We start from the raw sequence: 22547 nt of genomic DNA, 5'->3' as shown, positions 1-22547 counted from the left end.
GAAAATTTTCACATGGCCAAAAATCTCCCGTATGGGAATTTATTTAAAAGGCTGAGTATAATGATGACAGTAGCCCCAAAAGAAGAGAGCCAGTGGGAGTGCTATCCCTCACCACCCCCAGCGCCATCAGAGAATGTTTCCAGGCATAAACACATGAATGGCAATTGTGTAGAAAGGATTATTAGCAGAGTGCTGGTGGCTGCAAGTAGGGAAATATAAATGCCTTTAACCAAGACACCTCCATGTTCAAGAATTCTGTAAAGAATCTAATTTCCCCAATGTATGTGGGAATATGAGATCCATTTATAGAGAGAACCTGCTATATTCCATATAAGCCACTGGAAAGAAGAATGAAGGTTACAATTGAAGTGACATTGCTTATATCACCCATGGCTTTACCAAATTAAAACGGGGACCTAGGTATATAAGAAGGTATCATTTAACTAATATCAGACTTATCACCTCAAATGGATAGTAGAATAAAGTAGGCAAACAGTGAAAAGGACAGAGGTGATTTAGTAGAGGAAGAGCATAGAACAGGAGAAGTTGTCCCAAGATCCTAGCACATCTGTTCACTGAGGCAGCATTATGTTGTACTCAGGGAAGCAGTCTGCTTAAGCCTGATTTGTTGAAATAGTCTACGTGCCTCCCAAGCTCTGTGATGTGGCCTGCTGTCCTGAAAATTTGACCAGTGTACACAGAAAATTGTACCTAGCTGTCAATGTGAAATTCATAGAAACGTTACAGTTTTCTTCAGCCAGTATGGATTCCAGCCAGTGGCTATGAATTTCCTCAATTACTTGCCAACGGGATGAGAGCAGAAGTTGGGATTGTTAACCAAGTAAATGTGTTGTGCTATTTCTTCCTCCCTGATTCACAAATAACCAAGGGCTTTCCTGGATGGTGAAATAAAATGATCCTTTTATTCTAAAGCACCTTTCTTAGGCGTTGCACAGGAAACAATTTTAATTTTTACTTATTTTTTTGGATTTTAAACCATTCGCCCTTCACTTTTTGAAATGTGCTTTTATATACATCATACCTTTGGGTATATAATTATCCACAAACATTATAAAATTTGACAATGTTTCTTAATGGCATGCATAAGTAGGGAATTAGCAATCCAGGATTTTCAATGAAATCAGAAACCTGTGATTTACATAACCAGCCCCTAGCACAGAACTGGTTCATGAAAGCAAATTGATTTCCACTTCTGATGGGTCTGTTGTAGATGACAAAATGTCAAACTAACATTATCACTTGAAATTCAGTAGGTCTTTCAGAAGGTAAAGGAAACATATTGCTTAGTTCACTGATTCTTAGTTCTACTTTCCTTTAAAAATATTCACCTTGTGAATGAAAAATCTATTTACATTTTAAGTTACTTATTCTTGTTGGAGAGTCTAGGTTTAAAGAGTCAGACTTTTTTTCCCCAAATCCTGCTTCATATTTAAAAGATACTGAAACATACATTTTAAATTTCATATAAATACAGTATTCTGACATTAAGTACTTCAAAGAATTCTTTCCTTAATTGCAGTACCACAAACACATCTGTCTCTGGGTCAGGGAAAGGAAAAGGTCAGAATTTTGTCCCTTGCCGCTCAGCTAAGGCACAAAGTCAAGACGGAGAAATCTGTTCTTTTCCCAATAACCATCTTTGTGAGGCTGTGGGGTGTGGAGAGAAACATTGCTTTAGCACACTTCCCAAATTTGGGGTGATAATCAAGTCCCTCTGTTTGTGAAATGCTGTACTCAAGCAACTGAACAGGATGAGGAAGGCTCATGCTTTCCCAATTAAAAGCTGGTACCTATGCTTGTAGGTATTTTCCACGAATATATTTATCTGTCTGTTCAGATGGCAGTATACAGCCAGGTTGTATCTGCAAGAACCGGAACTACCTAACCTCTTAGGCGAGTATGGTTTACAACATGGAGTCATCAATTACTGGTGTGTGGGGACAGTCAGAACTGGTGTGGAATGTACCAGTTGAAGTAGCATTGCTGTGTCACCAGTGACTTAGCAATGTAAAATCGAGAGCTAGGTGTAGAAGGGATCATAAGAGGGGATCATTTAGCTAAGGTGAGACTTATCACCTCAAGTGGGTAATGGAATAAAATGGACAAAATGAGTAAATGAGAGAGGAGATGTAGTAGAAGAATTTTCTAGAATTCTTAACTGCTCAAAAAGTTTTTACAAGCCTTTAAGATCTGTGGAGGAAGGGAAGAAGATATTCACTTATAAAAGATGCTCTTTTAGTGAAACTTCTATTAAGCCTGACACATCTTTGTAGACAGTGGGAACTGGGTATGTGTTAGGGTGGCTGAGAGATGAGTTACATGTTAAACAAAAGTGAACTCTTTTTGTTGGGAGGAAAGCTTTTCTTTTTTTCTGTTAAAAAAATTTCCAAGTCATTTTATAATCCCCCCCATCAACATTTCTTCATTATGTTTATTGAGGAAAAATTTTTAAATAGAAAATAAGCTTGTTAACAATTGTTACACGTAGGTTATGGCTATACAGTTGTGCATTATATTATTTACATTTTGTGGTGTTTGAAAAGTTTCATAAGTTGTAAAAGGCAAAAAAAAACACTTTTAGAAAAGAAAAATTACTCTTCATCTCACCACTTATTTTTCTTCTTTTGAATATTTAAAATAAAAAGTAAACGATTTCCTATAACTACTCCAATTTGACCCTCCAGAAATATCTACCATATAGAGCTCCATGCATATCCTTCCAGAATTTTTAATATGTATATACAGTTCTTTAAATGATAAAATACATAGCAGGTATATAGACAGATGCATATACATGAAATTTCCTGTTTTAACATTTAACTACATAAAAATAGACCTGTTTCCAAGTTACTGTATTAGGTTTTACCTCCTTTTTAACAGGTGAGAGTACTGACGCTATTCTGTTCTACAGATGTCACAAAATATATTAGCTCAATCCTCATTAATGGATGCTAAGTTATTTCCTGTATTTTGCTCTTACCAATAATACTGTAATGAGCAGTACTGAGCCCAGATCTTTTCACATCTTGTTGTTATTTCTGAATGATAGACACCTGGAAGTGTGATGGCAGAGTCCTAGGGTAGGCACATTTACCATTTTGATAGAGACTGACAATTACAAATATTTTTGGAGTACTGTAAAAAGCTTTCACGTACCGAGTAGCCCCTCTGGGCAGTGGCCTCTAGAATTGCACAAAATGCCTAAGATAAATATAATACTGTCAAAAGATGGTGATTTATCAGAAAACCAAAGGAATGACTGATACGTGTTCCGATTTCTACTTTTTCCAACAAAGCAAATTTAGAAGTTCAGCATCTTAAAGAAATAAGCTTTTTTTCTAGTGTAAAAAAAGGTGTAAAGGAACATATAACTAATCGCATCATATGGTACACAAGTCACCACCTTTCTTGGTGCCTGCAAACTTCTCCCCAAGGACCAACCCACTCTGGTTGGTCCAAAGTTTTTAGAATTTTCTTTTCCTGCAAAATTCTTTCTCCCAGTATCTGTACCCCTTCCTCAGAATCCTCCCGTCCCCCACCAAAAAAAAAAATTGTTTTTTTCAAACAAAAACAAAACTCTACCGTTAGGGGCTTCCCTGGTGGCACGGTGGTTAAGAATCCGCCTGCCAATGCAGGGGACACGGGTTCAAGCCCTGGTCCAGGAAGATCCCACATGCCGCAGAGCAACTAAGCCCGTGTGCCACAACTACTGAGCCTGTGCTCTAGAGCCTGCAAGCCACAACTACTGAGCCCACATGCCACAACTACTGAAGCTCGCGTGCCTAGAGCCCATGCTCCACAACAAGGGAAGCCACTGCAATGAGAAGCCCGTGCACCGCAATGAAGAGTAGCCCCCGCTCACTGCAACTAGAGAAAGCCCGCACACAGCAACAAAGACCCAACACAGCCCAAAATAAATAAATTTATTAAAAAAACCCCAAAACTCTACTGTTTGTACTTGCACCTTTTAGGAAAAGAGACTTAAAAATAGATGCTCAGATGTTACAACATAAAAGCCTCATTTTCATTTTGTGGATGACCTTAATATGTTTTGCCCTAAAGCATACATGGATGGTAGGAGATTGATGGGCTGTGAAAAACAAAAACAAACTCATAAAAAGTTAACGTATCAGAAATAGCAGTATCAGCAGCAGAAATGTCTGCACAGCAACTGAGTGGTTTTGAAAGCTCTTGAGACATCTCTTCCGATGCATTAGTGGTATTAAATGGATCAGGGCTAACAAGATCCATCTTTATATGTATCTCCTTATATTCATATTTTGTATTGTAGGAAACTAAGGCATATGATCTAGATTAAGAACACCAGATGTATTCTTTTTATCTTATATTTCAGAAACATTGGTTCATTGAATCTATGGTATATAAATGGTATATTTCTGATATAAAGAAGCATAGTTTGTTCCAATTCTTCAGTTTGACAAATCCCACATAAAAATGATTTTTAATTATGCCATATAGTGCTTACCTGAAAAAGCACTTTCCCTTATGATGATCCTAGTCATGGATTAAGTCAGACTGTCACTGTTGTACCAACAAGCAATTATACCTTACAAATCAATCTTGTCCTTTGTCTTTAATTTACCATTCATTTGTGAGGCACATTGTAAACATAGAGTTATCTGTAGTTATTCAGGTTAGGCTAAGTAGTACATATTATGTTAAAAGCTGAAAAATATTTTATAAACTAAGTTGCTGTGATTTATTAAGTCAGGTAGGTATACTTCTGATTTGATGAACAAATTAACTTCTCCCTGTTCCATGACCACAACCTGTTCTTCAGCCTTTATCACAATTTGTTGGAAAGGAAAACCATGAAGAGAGTATTACTGCATTATCACACATAAATATTATCAGGAAAAATCATCTAAAAGATGTTCCACCACTCTTAGTGACCTCAAAACCTCCACTTAACAAAACTGCTATAAAGTTGTAAAGTGCCTGTTGGCATTTAATGCAAGGTTAAAAAATATGGCAAGTATTTGATAAACATTTCTCTATAGATAAAAAAGTCATTTGAAACTTACTGTTGGTTAGATTACTGACCGAGTAAAACAGAACATTTGAAAAGCAAAAACATGGTAAATTAGGGTTTGTTTTTTTTTAATTTCTGCTGAATAGCACTACAGTTTTTAACATGAACTAAAGGTATACATGCAAAATATTTTCATGGAAGCTCACAAAGTTTTGGTAAGAAGTAACTAAAAAATGCAGGTGTGTGTATAAGTGCCCTTTACCTGTTCTCCACCAGTCACACAGGCATACCTTCTAAATGAAGCTAGTACGTTATTGACACATTTTCTCAAACTGAGGGTAGTTTATGTTCCTTTGTTACTGAATAAGTAGCCCGAACAGTTTCATAAGCCCATATTTATGTACCTGGCACCACTCTCCCAGGGGTGTTAAATGATTTAAGAGACAGCATAGCATACTGAGAAGTTCCCTAAATGAGAATTGACAAGGTCTGGGATCAAATTCCCCACATAGCCATAGTTCTACTGATAATGATGACCTTGATCAAGTCCTTTCACCCCTCTGAGTTTCATTTTCCTTACTGGTGGAATTAATGCGAGAGGGGAGGGGAGGATAGATGAACCCACAGAGAGTGAATCATGGGAGAAGTATACACTGTCCCGTTCCCGCCCCCTCCCCAGTGTCTCTCCCAGTGCCTGTGGACACAAACATGCTGCCTGTCACTCTCAACCTTCTTTGATTTTAATTCACACACCAAAGGAACATTTTGCTCTTCTAAAACAGAGATCACAATCTTGTTAGCCAAATGTGGCCTCCAAAGGTCTTTTCTTTGACCCCTACTGGACCTCAACAAAATTTTGAGTCAGTAGTGAAAACAGAGGAAAGTCACATCATTGTCTGGGTTTTCAGTTGCTGTTGAGAGCCTGAGAAGCCTCACCCTCTTGGCTCTGTAGTACTACCTGGAAGATATCTGCTAGAGCTTTGCACCCCGCTAGAAGTTCTCCACAGTCTACACCAGCCCTAAGGATGGCCCTGACATTGAGACAGAGTTCAGTTGCCATTCATCTAAAGCTCATTATTATTACTTTTTTAAAAAAATAGAGAAATATTTCTCTTTCCTGAGACTCCACTGTAAGCAGAGAAATGAAAGACAGCTTGCTGCACAAAAGGCTCCTTGTTGCACAGAAACGGGGAGGAGTGCATTACTTGTGAAAGTGTTTACTGTTCAGTACCTGGTTATCTTTAATCATTGACCTAACCGACCTGGCCGCTTGAGCCACTGGAAACCTTGACCCCTGCTTGAGGAGATCGTAACTTCCATTCTAGAAATAAAACAGTAAAGATGCCAAAACCACTTAAGATTTTGTTATTGACTAGATGGGCTAAAATATACAGGTCACTTAACTTTTCTAGACCTCAGAGCCCTCTTGTATAAGATGAAAATGCTGGACTAAGTAACCTCTAAGGCACCTCTCAGCTTACAATGCCACGATTTTAAAGTTTTACATCTTATAAGGAAGCCACCACGCAGTTACTGTCACAAATATTTACCCTGTTAAAAGTAGCCATCATGTTTTTTCCTCCAACCTAAGGCAGATTTCAGTGACTACATCTGTCATTTTTCAGGTTGACAGTGTATATTGTCGTATCATAGCTTCAGAATGAAAACTCTGCTCAGACGTAACGTGTGCCTTTAAAATGCATTTATGTCGTGCATTTGTAGCTTTGAACTGATGAGGTCGTGACCCTGGCAAGTCCTCATCAGCTGTGAGCTGCCCTTCAAGTTCTTGTTAATAATAGCTAACGCACTAAAGCTTGCTAATGGAGACTTAGAGCAGATTCAAGGCTATCACCAGGAGAAAGCTGATCTCATTCTCATAAACTCTGATTCTTGCACGAAAAAAGTAAAGTTACAGCCCCCTGCCCCCATCAAAAATTCCCAAAGGACTGAGACTCATTACCGGGGAACTTTAAAAATATCAATGTCTGGCTCCCCTACCCAGCTATTCTGAGTTAATTGGTCAGGTGTGCAGCCTGGAAGGAAGGAATTTTAAAACACCTCAAATTGTGCTAATGTGAAAACACTGCTCTAATAAAACGTGGATTCACAGACTGTGAGCAACAGCCAGGTTGCCAGACAAAAGATTGAAAAGATACCACAGTGAGGTCAAATTCATAGTTTTCTTAGTGTCTGCTTTTTCATTCAGATTCTAACATGCTTGATTATATCCTGTAAATTTTTTTTTCCACGTTGGACAATGGAGCAGTTTGGGGAGAACTGTATAACACTATTTTGCAACAGACCCTTGGTGTTTATTTTCTGATACGACCTAGAGTTTCATGTTACATAATAAATGCTGGAGAAGATGTGGAGAAAAGGGAATCCTCCCACACTGTTGGTGGGAATGTAAATTGGTGCAGCCACTATGGATAAGAGTATGGAGGTTCCTTAAAAAAAACTAAAAATAGAGTTACCCTATGATCCAGGAATGCCACTCCTGGGCATATATCCAGAGGAAACTCTAATTTGAAAAGACACATGCACCCCAGTGTTCACTGCAGCACTATTTACAATAGCCAAGACACGGAAGCAATCTAAATGTCCATCAGAAGTTGAATGGATAAAGAAAATGTTGTATATATATTCAATAGAATACTACTCAGCCATAAAAAAGAATGAAATAATGCCATTTGCAGCAACATGGATGGACCTAGAGATTATCATACTGAGTGAAGTCAGCAGACAGAGAAAGACAACTATCATATCACTTATATGTGGAATCTAAAATATGATACAAATTAACTTCTTTACAAAACAGAAATAGACTCACAGACATAGAAAACAAACTTAAGGTTACCAAAGGGGAAAAAAGATGGCGGGAGGGGTAAATTAGGAGTTTGGGATTAGCAGACACAAACTGCTGTATATAAAATAGGTAAACAACAAGGTTCTACTGTATAGCACAGGGAATTATATTCAATATCTTGTAATAAACCATAATGGAAAATAATATGAAAAAGAATATGTATATGTATAACTGAATCATTTTGCTATATACCAGAAACTAACAGAACACTGTAAATCAACTACACTTCAATAAAAAATAAAATAAAATAAAATAATGAAAAGGAATAAGTAAATAAATAAGAGTTTCATGTTAGAGGAGTTTCACCCCACGTTTATTCTTCAGCATAATTTTTATGTTGACATTTATTCGTTTTGAATACATGATATAAGATCATAATTTGGTTAGCTAAAGAAAATTGTATTAAACTTAATTCAAAAAGTTGACAATTCAACTGCATATATTTTCTGTTTTGTAGAATGTAAATGCTCCCCACCCCTCAAAGAAAAGATAGTTACTTTTAGAACCTTTACATATGAACTACATCCACAAGACCCTTCTCTGCTCAGACATCCTATCTACTTGAGGAAGAAATGAGTTATAAAGAAGGAAGTGACTCCAGAATTTATCTGGCCCCACATTTTTATTTCACAGATGAAGAAATTGAGGTGCTTGATAACAAGAAGTTTGTCCCTATTCGTAGATGGCAGACCTAGAAGTAGAACTCACATTCAGTATACTAGTCCATGATTTCTTCTCCTGAACCATCAGATTCCCACAAAGCTCTCCTCCCCTTTCTGTGAAACATCCATTCTGCCATTTTTACTTGTCCTAGAACTTGAGCGCAATACTGTCAAGTCTTAAATAATGATTCTTGAACACCAGGATATCGTTGCGTGTGATATATACATACCCTGAATTAGAATGTAATGGATCAGTGCAGGTTTGCTTGGATTTCTCTGTAATTAGCTTCCAAAGTAATACTCCCAGACCATGTGCCAGTGCATGCCAGAAGTAAATATGCTGATCGCGTCTTTGGTTGATGATGATGGTCTTCTACTGCTGTTATACTAATGCTTTTCCCATCTCCCACTGGCTTTACTTTTTGCAGCTTTGAGCAGTAATTCAATCCCCTACGCCTCCCTGATTGGCTCTGTGTCCTCCCTCTCTAGCCAAACCACCACTCAGTCCATATATGATAATAACTCTCTCCCACGATTCGCTCGAAAAGGTCTAAACATCTTTGTCTCTATTATTTTCTCTGTTAAAGCACTGTAATGGATGTCCACATCATTCCATTTCCAGATAAGCCTAGAGTCTCTTGTGCCTTTGCATTTCCACTCTTGTCATTGGGGGCGCCTCATCTGGATAAGATCACTTTAGTTATTAGACCACCGTCACCCACCCTTTCCTTCCACAAAATGTAAATGAGTTCAATTCTACCATCTATAGGGAAAAGTTTCAGAAATGGGTTCCAACATTTAGGTCCAAATGCATAATTATATCAGCAACAAACAGTTTCTACTTCCAAGCCGACTCATTTTTATTGGCTCTTCCATTAAGATTTTAGCTGACTGAAAGCAGACTTTCATAGCCATAAACACTAAAGTACCACCTATCACAGCACAGTGCTAAAATGATTGGAAGAAGCAAAATAGTTTTTTACCTAACTTACCAAACCATTGATAATTCAGCATTTGAGACAAAGGAACTCACTGGGTGGCTTTCAATAACAGCACAATATCTAAAATACCCATAAAGTAATTTACACATTGTGTTGACTTAGTGGTCACCATACCACAGCCTGACACCCTCCAAAGAGTCCCCGGGACGGCAGAATGTCAACATGGCTTCCAGTTTGAGCCCCTCCCTCATTCTTTTTCTGTGTCAGAGGCTTCCCTGGGGGCATGCTAGTTCACGTTTTTCTAGTCAGCTGGCATTTGCATCTGTAAGACATGAGGCAGCAATGCTCTCTCATGGTGCTCTTGAAAAATTAATCAGAAGAAGTAAAATGTAAATCACATGAAAAGTGAGAAACCATTGGAAAGACACAGGAATCAGCAAAATTGGTGGATTATTTTTAACAGAATCTATGAATCTAACATACCTTCAGCTGGCAGACTGAACTAAGATGTATCACCCACTGTCATTGCTTTCTTTCTTTTTCTACCTTCTTTTTCCTCTTCATCCTTTCACCATTTGCTCCCTTTCCTGCATTCATTTCCCATTAGTGGACAAAGATGTTTACACCTGAAGTGGATTGTAGGTTTGCTGGGGGTTAAATAATGGGGGCTTGGGGCAAAATACCACAAAGCTGTCAGTCTGGCCATCAATAAATGTCCAGGAGAAGGCTGCAACCCAATCTCTACAATCTGCTACGAGTGAAAACATTTCTGAAACTCAGTTTGGTGTCTGATTTTGTCATCAGTGATTATTGTCTATGAGCTGTGGTGCATGTCCTTCTTTGTGTCCATATATGCATGTGAATGTCAGTCACCTACAGGTTTGTGAAATATTAAAGCGATCTTAATCTAGTCACAATGTATAGTGGATCCTGTAAGAACCTGCAGCATTTTTATTAGGCTTTTTAAAAAGTATATCAGACTATCCATTTCATTTTTATTTTTAAACAAATTCATTCTGTTTTATTTTATTTACACCATCATTTCCTTTGCAGGTTCAGATGATTCCGGTTACCCTGGTAACCTTCATTCTTCAAGTTAGTTTTCCTTGATTACGCATAAGTCACTTTATGTTTCCTATCAAGCTATTACGCTTTTCCTTTTAGGGCTTTCTCAGTATCTGTTTTCTTAGTTCACTTTACACCATTTAATTCCACACAGTTTCCATTTCACACAGTGCAGGAGAAGGAGTTTGAAATGACATAACAGTCATTACTCAAAGCAGAAGTTGACATCAAGCCTGACTGTCAGTTTTCTCCACGAGCTCACTGCATTGATTCATAGCACAATAACGCTTTCTTTCACACTAGGAGTGTTAGTTTGGGGATTATGCTTGGTAGCTTTTCATTTGGCTACAAAATTCATCCTTCCAGAGCATGTCCTGCTTTGAGTAACCAAACTATCTGCCTGCTTCCTCACATTAAACATCTTTACTACTCACATATTTTCAGGCCATTTCTAACTATAGTATTCTCTATATTTTGGAATAGTTAGCGTCATTTTCATTCGTTTTCAAATGTCTTTATTCTTTCCTTTTAATAGGTATGGCTAGCCATCCTCCAATACCTATCTTGGAACTCGCAGATCACATTGAAAGGTTAAAAGCAAATGACAACTTGAAGTTTTCCCAGGAATATGAGGTAACTGAGTCTGTTTATACTTGACAGTATTTTCAAGAATTGCCCCCCCTCTTCTTTTTGACCATATTCTTAAAAACTAACTTCATCAGTTCTTTTTCCTTTAAATATGACTCAGCATCTGATATAAAAGTTTATAACAAATAGCCAACTTAAAAGTATCTGTATAATTAATGTAGTAGTTGTACTTTGAAAGGTGTTGAATTATTTATATGCGTTTGGTATTACTTAATGAGGTTGATTTATGTTTCCTGATTTCAAGTTCATAGACTATACTGAATGTATAAGCTTCCCAGTATACCAAAGGGGTGCCAAATACACTGATTTATGGTCAGAAGGCTCACTGAAAAAGAAATTACACAGAATAAGCAGATTTCCCAGTACTCTTTTTCAGTTTTACATGGCCTAAAAGCTGTAATTATTAAGTACCTACACATCATTTTGCCATTCAGTCTAAAATAATATTAGGGCTAATATTAAGATAGTAATATGTTCGCAGAAAGCTGCCTATTTTTGAAGCAATGGTGAACTTAATGGTATCTTAAACTTTCAGAGTGCTTAAAGGTTTTGTGTGAATCCTTGATGAAAATGAATAAAAAATTGTTGTATATGTCTGGGTATTTGGATATTGTGGCATTTATCAAGCAGAAAGTTGTAAAACTGGATCTTGGTATGGTATTCCTCAGCAACAGGGACCCATAGTGAAACCAGTGCATGGATTATTTATAACTAAATGATCATTTATCTTTTAGATCAAGTTTAACTTAGCGTAAGATTAACATGTCCAACTAAAATCTTCTAATTGTGCCAAATAACAAAACTGTTTGGAACAGTTCAAATTCTACCATAAAGAGTTTCCGATTTACTTAATGGGAGTCTTAAAACACAGTCCTTGTTACATCCTTTGGTTTCTGTTTTATCAACCTGAAATGAGGCTGATGGACTAGATATCTCTCAGTCCCTAGCAGCTCTAACATTTTGCCCTGTCATATTCGGTTAGAAAACCGTAAGAGGAGCCCTAACCTCAAGTGGCTAGAGGGATATCAACTATGTGCAGAAGCTCCGTGTAAGAGAATGTGGTGCAGTGGTGCCTGCGGCAGTCTGGATATTTGCATGGACTTTCTAGAGTCTTTAAACATTCAAATTTTGATTATTTAAATTATTGCGCTGGCTAAGCAAAACATATCTGTAGCCCCATGTACCCTCACCTTCAGGAGCTGGTAACCTTTTATGCAATTTACACACTCCAGCATCTTTGTCAAATATTTGATAGAACGCAAAGGAGATTGTGTTTGTTTGCTCATTGGTTGAGTTACATTTTCCTTTATTCTGTTCTAAGCATTTAGGAGAACATTTTCAATTTTAGGAAACACATTGGATTGTGAATTGTCTTATTTTCTAAATGGGCTGCTTCTTATTTCTTTCCTGTTCTTCCTCTTAGTCATAAAGGTTCTTTTTAAATTATGCAGTATTCTTTAAAACAGTTTCTGTAGTTTCTGGTTTGAGGCTTGAGGCTGAAAATGGAGTTTTAAAAAGAAAACAAGGCATATGATGAATGCCATTTGGGGCAACATAAAAACTCTTAGTTAAGTGTTAGTTTTCAGCAACCAGAATCTTTCACTCCTCCAACCTCCTCTTTATTGTTATCATGAGTGTTGTTATTGTTATGCTTAGTGTTTCGCTATGTGCGATATGATGGGTCACAAAAAAAAATAAAATTTGATAGCTCAACCTGTTAATAAGCTATTAACTGTCAATACCATTGACAGTATTTGCATCATTCAAGCAATCTCAGTTGTATGCGTTGACTACAATAACCGGCCTCCTTTAAATATGGAATTTCTCCAGAAATGCTACATGTAAAGACACTCTAATGATACTCATTTAGCCATTAGATTAGAAGTGCTCCTTGAAAGTAGTTACGAACTGCATGCTGGCAGCACTCCCGTTAAGAACTCCCCCAGTAGCCGTTGACATGATAGCCCACACTGACTACCGTTTATCACAACGATGATCTGTGATTAAAGCTCTCTGGGCATGAATTGACTCTACGGTGCCTTAACAGCCATGAAGGGGATATTTAAGTGATGTATTCCTCTGTGATAATGTGATAAAGACCTCTACATAATATTTTAGGCCATGAGCAACACACTGAAAAATACATTTTTTTTTTGCATGTTATCTCCATATAAATTTGAATAGATTTTTCATTGGTTTTCAGTGAAGAAAATGGAGAAAACACAAGTCATTACTTTCAAACATGTAATTATTTTGGCATAATCACTATGGATTAGTGTTTACTCAGACCTCTCAAGATGGGTAAAGCTAAATTTGTTACTCTGATTCTAAGACTAAAGCAGAAGTTAAAGGCATGAAACCTGTTTGCACTGATCCTGAGGTCAGGATAGGAGGAAGTAGGTTTAAATTGTAGCACAGTATTATTAGATCATGTGAGAGACTTCCTTTACTGTAAAGAAAATTGGACTCAGACATTGGATTCAATGACAGCTGGAAGAAGGAACCTGAGAAATTAGTATAACTGCATCTTGAAGGTCTCTACAATTACTTTAGGCTTTTATTTTCTGCAATGCGACTGCCAAGTCCTACTAGAATTTAAGTCCAGAATTTAAGGATGGCATCTAGAATGCAGGGAACAAAGTCCTCCTTAAATTTGGTATCACTGTCAAAGTCAGTACATCAGGCCAGTGAATGTTTAGACTGATTCAGAATAGTTGTATAGGTCTTGCCAAATAAACTCTTAGCCAATACCTATATATGGATCATTTGGAAGCCTAATTAAAATCCAGATTCCTGGTCCGAACTTCAGAAATGCTGGTTCAATAGTTCAGCCATGTCAATTAGAAATGTCCATTTTATTTCTTTTTCCCCAGTTTTACTGAGACATAATTGAAATTTAACATTGTATTAGTTTAAGTCATACGATATAATGATTTGATATATGTGTATATTGCAAAATGATTACCACAATAAATGTAGTTACAATCTATCACCTCATATAGCTACAATTTTTTTTTCTTGTGATGAGACCTCTTAAGATCTACTCTTAGCAACTTTCAAATATACATTATTGTTAACTATAGTCACCATGTTGTATATTACATCCCCAGGACTTATCTTATACAGTTAACCCTTGAACAACATGGATTTGAACTGCACGAGTCCACTTATACATGGATATTTTTCAATAGTAAATGCCAACTACAAATTACACATGTATTAACTCCTGCATTGCTCAAGGGTCAATTGTAAAACGGAAGCTTATACCTTTTGACCACCTTCACTCATTTCTGCCATCCTCCACCCTATGCCTCTGCCAACCACCAATCTGTTCTCTTTTTCTAAAAAAAAAATTTTTTTTCAGATTCCATGTAAGTGAGGTCATACAGTATTTGTCTATCTGGCTTATTACATTTAGCATGATGCCCATGCCCTCAAAGTCCATCCATGTTGTTATAAATGGCTGAATTTTAAGGTTGAATAATATTGTGTGTGTGTGTTACCTTCCAATCTCTCTCTCACACACACACACACACACACACACACACACACACACACACACACACATGACCCTCCGACCTTCATTTCACCATTTGCTAAGATGGCAAATACATCTGTGTATGAGACGCGTTTGACAGGCATCGCAGTCAGCATTACCATTATCAACATCATATACATGAATCCTATTTATATTAGATTGACTGTAAGTAACTACAGCCCCTAGAGTTTGCTTCATGGAAAGTAAAGGGTCGTTTGTTTTATCTATTATCTATTATAAATGTATTTATTTATTTATATAGAGCCAAAGGCTACCCATGCAGGTATGCTTCAAGAACTGTTATCTAAAGTAAGTGAGACAGAGAAACACAAATATCATATGATATCACTTACATGTGGAATCTAAAAAATGTTACAAATGAATTTATTTACAGAACAGAAACAAACATAGAAAACTTACGCTTATTACCAAAGGGGAAGGAGGGAGGCCTAAATTAGGAGCTTAGGATTAACAGATACACACTACTATAAATAAAATAGATAAACAACAAGGTCCTACTGTATAGCACAGGGAACTGTATTCAATATCTTTTAATAATCTATATTGGAAAAGAATCTATAAAAAGAACAGAGAGAGAGAGAGATAACTGAATCACTTTGCTGTACACCAGAAACTAACACAACATTGTAAACCAACTATACTTCAAGAAAAAATTTTAAAAAGAACTGTTATCTGAAAGTGGAGGACTGTAGAGGTTTTCCAACACCCTCTCTGAAACTCTCATCTTTGTGTTTTTCTCTGGGCTGCTCTATTCTTTCCCCTGTACAGGCCAGCTTCTTCTGTTTCACCCACCCACATACAGAAAATATATCCTTTGATCATATTTTCTTTTACATAGAGTCCCCCTAAAGAAAGAGACAGAATTCTTCTTGTCAGTCAAATTCCAAATGCCAAAGAAAAAACTCTGAACTTCAATTGACTCATTGGGTTGTGGAGACACACGTTAGGACGTAGCTGCTAACAGCCCATCCCTATATATCTGGTTCCTTCCTTGGATTGAAGAGAAGAGCAAAGTTATTTCTGAGCTGGAGGAGGAACCAATAATTATCCACCATACTGCCGCGGAAAAGCACCATGCTAAGTGCTGAGAGGAATATAAAACTTATAAGAAACCTTTATTTCCAGGATGTCTAGAAGGCAAAGTTATATACCCTGTCCCCCACCCCCCAAAAATACTAAGAAGACCATCTAGAAGCTAATCCTAAGTACTAATGCAATGTTGTTGGGATTCAGTAAAGGTCAGAGTGAGATGAAGAACCGGGAAAGGTACTGAAGAAAAGGTAGTGCTGAGAATATAACTAGGACGAACAGGAGGTAGGAGCATTTTGTCAGGGGGACAATGTACTTCAGGTATATTATAGATTTTATACCTTTATTTTCTACATTGAGAAAATAATCCCCTTTTTAAACATAGTTACAACAGCAAATTTTCTTCCAAGTTCCTAACAGCTGACTTATAAATTACTTTTTGGACCACAATCCATCCTGCCATGGCAGTTACATAGACATGAATAGTTATCAAACATCTAGTTTCAAATCTGTCATCACTAGGTCTTTTTAGTGGTATTATCTTAAATATATATATATATATATATATATATATAAACTACTACTATATCCAGTATCTTGTAATAAACTATAATGGAAAGGAATCTGAAAAAGAATATATATATTCTTTGCTGTACACCAGGAAAACTAACACTAACGCAATTGAAGTAATTAATACTTCAATTACATAAATAAAATAAAATAAAACTCAACTACTCTGAAGATCAGTTTTTTTGTTGCAATCGGAGAAGGGCGAGAAGCTGTGGTTCACAGAAGGCCTATCAGAAGGATACCTTTGACCTATTTTGTTCCCACCACAAAGTCCGGTCCCAGTGTCTTTGCTGCCATCTGTGGGAGGTGTATTACCTTTAATCTCAGCACCCATGTGTCTCCAGCATTTAGCATCCTAATGTGCTGAGAGTTTCTTCCTGTACTCATGGCAACGCTCTCACATCTCCAGTCTGTACAGTCGATAGTGAGTCTCTTATCTGAAACATTCCAGATAACAGTGCCCTGTCTTTCCATTTTAATGACAGCATGTATGTGGCACCTTTGTCTAATAAGCTAAAATCTTCACAATACTGGTGAGACAGGTAAAGGAAAAAGATGTATTACTTCCTCATGAATAATGAAATGTATCAAGACAGTGCTAAGATATATAGAGACATTAAAAAACATTGCTTCGATCCTATTTTTAAATGATTAGAGCTGGAACAGACCTCAGAGATCATGTAGTTTAACCTTCTCATCTTAGAGGTAGGGAACAAGAGATTGAGAAAGGAGCGACTTGCTCAAGATCACACACCTAGTATGTGGCTGAACCAAGTCACAAATTCACGCCTTCTTGTTCTTAGAAGAACACCGTACCTTAACTCACCTGCTCTAGACACCAAAATATTTTACTGTTTGTTACTTACTATGTGTTGATTATAGAGTCCAGAAACCTAAGTCTTCAACTAGATCAATATTTATACTAAAAATTTTTGTGAAAGTGTCATAGTAACCAATTTGCGTTGCATGATTATCCCTGGGAAAACCAGTAGTTTTTCTATGACATGCTAAGGACACATTTCTTTTCTCCATAGACGGTTTCTTCATTCCCAGTGGTAAACGTTATATTTCTCTATAGAGGGACAAATTGTCTGTCATCAAAGCAATGACCACAAAAGAAAACATTTCTATTTTCCCTAGAAAAAGGCTCTTCATGTATCGGGCCACGTATGTGTGCCAGAGTGCATTCATAGGCAGAAAGCCTTCACTGCTCATGTTTTATAAACCTCCAAGCATTCATAAGGCAAAATTACTTGTCATATCTGCTTTCAACTAATTTATAATTTATGTGTAAACTCATGACAATGGACATGCATTAGAGCATCACAGAGATGCAAACAAGAAACCAAACACACACACACGCACACCCCTCTGACTTTTTGGCTAGCTTTTGATGCACTGAATTTTTCTTCAAAGTGGCTCCTCTGTCTTTCTGAAGTAAGAAAGTGGTGGCTGACAGAGATCTATTTTCATCTTTTATGCGGAGTTGACGAGTGGAATTGACCAGGGAAAAGCCTCCATTTGTAAATATTTTTTGACACGAGTCACAAGAGTTTTTTTTTTTTTTTTAGTTTTGAACAAATTATGGTGGTTTGTCTAATAGATGAAAAAAATGAATGATTTTATGAAATAAAAAGTAATAACAACCTTTTCATACCTGGGTTAGATAAACCAAGTTCAACTTCCTTCCTTCAGGGGGGATGAACAGCAAAATTTACTATTCCAAAGTGGAACATCCTGATACTGTAGCAATGGGGGTGAGAGTAGGGGAGTCATTATCTACTTTCCTAAGAACATAGCAGTTTGCCTGCTTCAGATTGGGTCCAAACCCCTCTGCATGCCACTCAGGGCCTTGTACTCATTGAGCTAACAGTGCGGGTAGTATGGCACAGTGGCTAAGAACGCAGGCCTTTGAGTCAGGCTGTTTGGCTCAAGCTGTGTGACCTTAAGCAAATAACTGAACCTCTCTGTATTTTACTTTATCTCTAAAATGGAAGTAATCATAGTACCTACCTCATAGGTAACTAAAAATAAATTAATACATAAGAACTGTTCAGCAGAGTCCCTAAGTGCTCAGTAGTCTGAGTAGGTACTATTTCATCAAATAAATGCCATCAATTTTAAGATGCACATTAATTTCAGAGATGTTAAAATGTGAAAAAAATAAATGTCTTTGAATCAATGAAACCCTGGCCTCTTCCCATCCCTGTCATTGGTCAGACCCCTAGGGCTTTGCTGAACTCAGTTAAAAAAAAAAAAAAAAAAGAAAGTCAAAGAAGAAAAAAAGAAAACTTGCTAGTTTAAACCAGCGCAATTAGCACTAGGTTGCCCTTTCTTTTATTCTACTCATTTCCTGTGTTTGAATATAAGCTTCTCCTGGTCAGGTGTTATGCCTTCTCTGTATGCTGTTGACCACATGGCCACAAGCTCACCACTGGGCCTTCAGCAGATGATTCACCAAAGTGTGTGTCTGGATTGATTTCTAACTAAATTTACAGTTCATGGAAACTCTTTGTTGTGCTCCAAATTGCTAGTAGGAACAACAGTAGTGAACAGAACAGTGTCTTTCTGTAAAAAGAGCTGCTCTTCTCATCCCCACCTGATTTATCAGCAGTTGAAGCCTTATTTTCAGACCCGTTTCTCTCAGAAAATAGACTGTTATTATCTTTAGACAGTACAGAAGTGAATGCATTTTAATGCAGACCCCTCAAATTTAACTCAAACGTACCTACTGATTAAACTCCCAGTACGGTTTTTAGAGTAAAGATGGGCCTGCCAGCTGGCAGTCTGAGAAGATGCTTTCTTTGTTCGTAGCTAAGGCCGGCCTCATCAAGTAAGATAGAAAGTCACAGAGAGTCCATTCCCGGCTGGCTGCCATTCTGCATCTTGTAAACAAATCTAGCAGCACACAAAGACACAGCAGCTCACCTTAGAAGTAATGTTGCATCCAAAACCAGGGTGTGTGTGTGTGTGTGTGTATAGTCTTCTATTCTTTCTGCACTTCTGTGGCTGTGAGAACTCAAACTGCAATCAAATTCTCAAGTTTCAAAGCTTATTTTTATTTAAACTTCTTTAATGTTCTTAGACCCACTTTTTAAAAACCTCAAACATTTTCCTTGCCAAGGTTAAACTCCATATCTTTTATACTTGAGCTTTTTATTTTTTCTTCTGGGAGGCAAAGCGGCATCTTGGGGGAATCTCATGTAACTTTAGTTTTCTGTTTCTCAATCCTTGTTCTCACACAAGTTTGCCATAACTAATTGGCCCTTAACCATCACTGGACATTGTCCAAATTGTCTTTCCACCTGCTCCCATGTGGAGCCCAAGGCTCTCAGGAAACAATTAATCCTGAAGTGTCTCTAGTTCCAAAGCAAGCTTTCAACTTCAAAGAGAGGATAGCAAGAACTAAAAAAGAGACCACTTTTTGAGTTTTGTTTCGATTTTAAAATGAAGTTGGGGTTTTAGGGCCAGAGTGATAAGTGTGCACTTAGAGGGTTACGATAGCAGAAGCGGGAACAAGCTTTGAAGTCAGGGAAAACAAGGTTCATATTTTGACTCTGCCAATTAGTAGCTGTGCTGCTTGACCCTGAACCAGTTACTGCACCTCTCGTGGCCTTGGCTCTCTCTTATTTAAGATTAGAATATTAGTATCTACTCGTAAGGTTGTTAGGAAGATGAATATATGTTAGGCACCTGGCCTCTTGCCTTTCTGCTTCTTTACGAAGCAAGCATGCAGTAAACAGAAGTGGCCCACGATGTTGTGAACTTTAATACTCACGACCTACCTATTAGTCACTGAATAGCACTGAATTTGTTTCACTGCTCATTTTATCTGCTATAATATTCCCTTCTTCTGCCGCCAAAAAGAAGCTCTATGAAAGCAATTAGGAGAAGGTGAGCGGTGATGAAGACAGAGTATGGCTATGATGTCTGCAAAGTTCTTTTCACATTTCATACGTAATGGAATTTCTGGAAATTAAATCCACATTAAGTATCCAGAAAGATTCAATTTCACTGATGAGTAGAACCTGTCCTCCTGTCTCTGCCATGAATTTGAATGCCACTAGACAAGCTGTTTAACTCCCCCATCTCAGTTTCCTTCTTTATAAAAGGAGCAGTTTGAATGCCTTTGTCTATTTGACAAACATTACTGCAAAATAAAAAATGATCAAGAAATAAGCTCTGCCATGGATGAGTCCATAGTCCCCGAGGAAAAACAGAAAAGGAACCAGTAATTATAAAGCATAGTGGGTGGTGCTGGGAGGAGGGAGCTTAGGAAGGGGCAAGTACTGAGGTGAGGCTTTCCCGAGAGCATCTGAGTTGAAAAGTCACTGAAGTTTGCTAGAAAAGGAAGACCTCAGGCCGAGGGAGATGTACATGCAGAGTCATGGACATGAGAAGAGGCCTGACTTATTTGGGGGACCCCGATGTGTTCGGTACCGGTCACTGCAATGTCAGGGTGCTGCTGCAGAGAGGTGAGGTGGGAGAGGTGATTCCATCCTTGAAAGGCCATGCCAGCATGCTGAGGGGTCTGCACCAGGTGATCTCAAAAGTATGCTCAAGTCATGGGAATGATTTCCTGCCTCTGACCCTAAAGATGCAAACACCCCGGGGAAAAAATAAGTGCATCTGGGTTTATATCACTTTTGAGTATGGCTTTTGGGTAGAATTTTAACAATGCTGCAGGAAAGGATTGGAGCAAGGGATGTCCTTTCTTTCTCTCTCTCTCTCTTTCTCACTCTCTTTCTCTCTTTCTTTCTTTCTCTAAGTGGTAGTGGCACTATTATTCGCCATGGTTTTTCTACTGTGGTTGAACAGGTTGTCGTTCTATTTGAAAAACAGTTGTGGAGCACACCACCATGTTGGAGAGTGATAAAAGCATTAAGACATTACATGAACATGAACCTGTGGATTTAGCAATGCCTTGGGAAACATTAGTCTTTTAGCCATCACAGATGCGGCAATTGGAATATTTGGCTTTTAACTGACAAGTTCATGTATACAGCATAATGAGAACTGCATTATTTCTCAGTTGCTGCGTAAGTCTCCTTAATGGTGGGTATTTATCCGTCGTCCAAACTCCAGCCACAGGCTCACGGAGATCCTTGAGTTAGTTCATTCTTCTTTCTCTCTTCTCTTCACCCTCCCCTCCCTCCTCTCTCTCACTCTCCCCCTCTCCCTGTCCCCCAACCCTCCGCTCTGCCAGTTTTGCAGAATATTTCTTTATACCTTCTTCCATGGTATTAAGCTGCACAACATTTTAATATTATGATAATATTATCTAGCCTTTCTATAGGGCTTCACTGTCTAAAAAGTGCTTTCAAGGATAATGATAACATTTGTGTAGCAGTTACCACATCACTCTTCACAATACATTACATATATTAACTCATTCAGTCTTTCCACATAGGTACTATTAGTAGTCCCGTTTTACAGAAGAGGGTACTGACCTGAACTACAGGAAAGTTAAACACCCTGTCCAACTTGTCACATAGCTAGTAAGTGGCAGAGCTTGGAAATGAACCTACATGGCTTGGTGGCGGGGTGATATACGGACCACAATAAATAGTTCCCTCTGATGGTTGATTTCCTTCCACAACAGTTTTCATTATGGTCTTAAAATAAAACAAATTATATGTCATTTCTATTAAACTACTTGTTTCTTCTGATCCAAAATAAGGCACATTGACCCATATTTCTGATTGGTATAATTATATTATTTTTGTTTTTCAATATCATGGACAGTCTTTGAACAACAACAGCAAAAAAGGACTTGGTTTGCTTTGGATAAGAAACCTCATACCAGCCTCCCTCTTTGTGTTCTTATTCCTATTTTATTAAAAATTAGAAAGTTTGAAGATGAAGAGTTATCGTTTATCCCTGAAAATGCAGAGCTAGCACTCCAACTTGAACCTTGTTGAACAGAGAATGCTATATCCAGTAAGTTGGACTAGAAATCATCAACTGACCAACTTGACTCTGTAACTTTTCCCATGTAATAGTGACTGCATTTGTCTTCCAATCTTGACCAATTCACTAGGCAAATAAAGTGAAGAGAGGAAGCAGAAATGACTGTTTGAAGGATTGGAAGGTATAAAGAAAGACCCAGTCTTAACTCTCAGAGAAGACAGTAGGTATTGATTTGCTTCTTGTCTTGACATTTTAAACTGCAGAAGAGTCTACTTACTTCTTA

General features: G+C 37.7%; 1 protein-coding gene across 10 annotated transcripts in view; it reads left to right on the top strand.

Moving 5' to 3' along the window:
* Nucleotides 1-22547, top strand: part of PTPRD (protein tyrosine phosphatase receptor type D) — a 521421-nt gene that overhangs the window by 402397 nt on the left and 96477 nt on the right. For 5 of the 10 annotated variants that reach the window (XM_068552036.1, XM_068552035.1, XM_068552033.1 and 2 more), the window contains 2 exons: nucleotides 10537-10578; nucleotides 11084-11181. In XM_068552036.1, the coding sequence (XP_068408137.1) occupies nucleotides 10537-10578; nucleotides 11084-11181 (140 nt within the window). The remainder of the gene's footprint in view (nucleotides 1-10536; nucleotides 10579-11083; nucleotides 11182-22547) is intronic. The other 5 variants (XM_068552041.1, XM_068552042.1, XM_068552038.1 and 2 more) reach the window with 1 other exon arrangement.

Source organism: Eschrichtius robustus, chromosome 10 (genome assembly GCF_028021215.1).
Source record: "Eschrichtius robustus isolate mEscRob2 chromosome 10, mEscRob2.pri, whole genome shotgun sequence".
Lineage (NCBI taxonomy): Eukaryota > Metazoa > Chordata > Mammalia > Artiodactyla > Eschrichtiidae > Eschrichtius > Eschrichtius robustus.
This window is presented reverse-complemented; position numbering and strand designations above follow the sequence as displayed.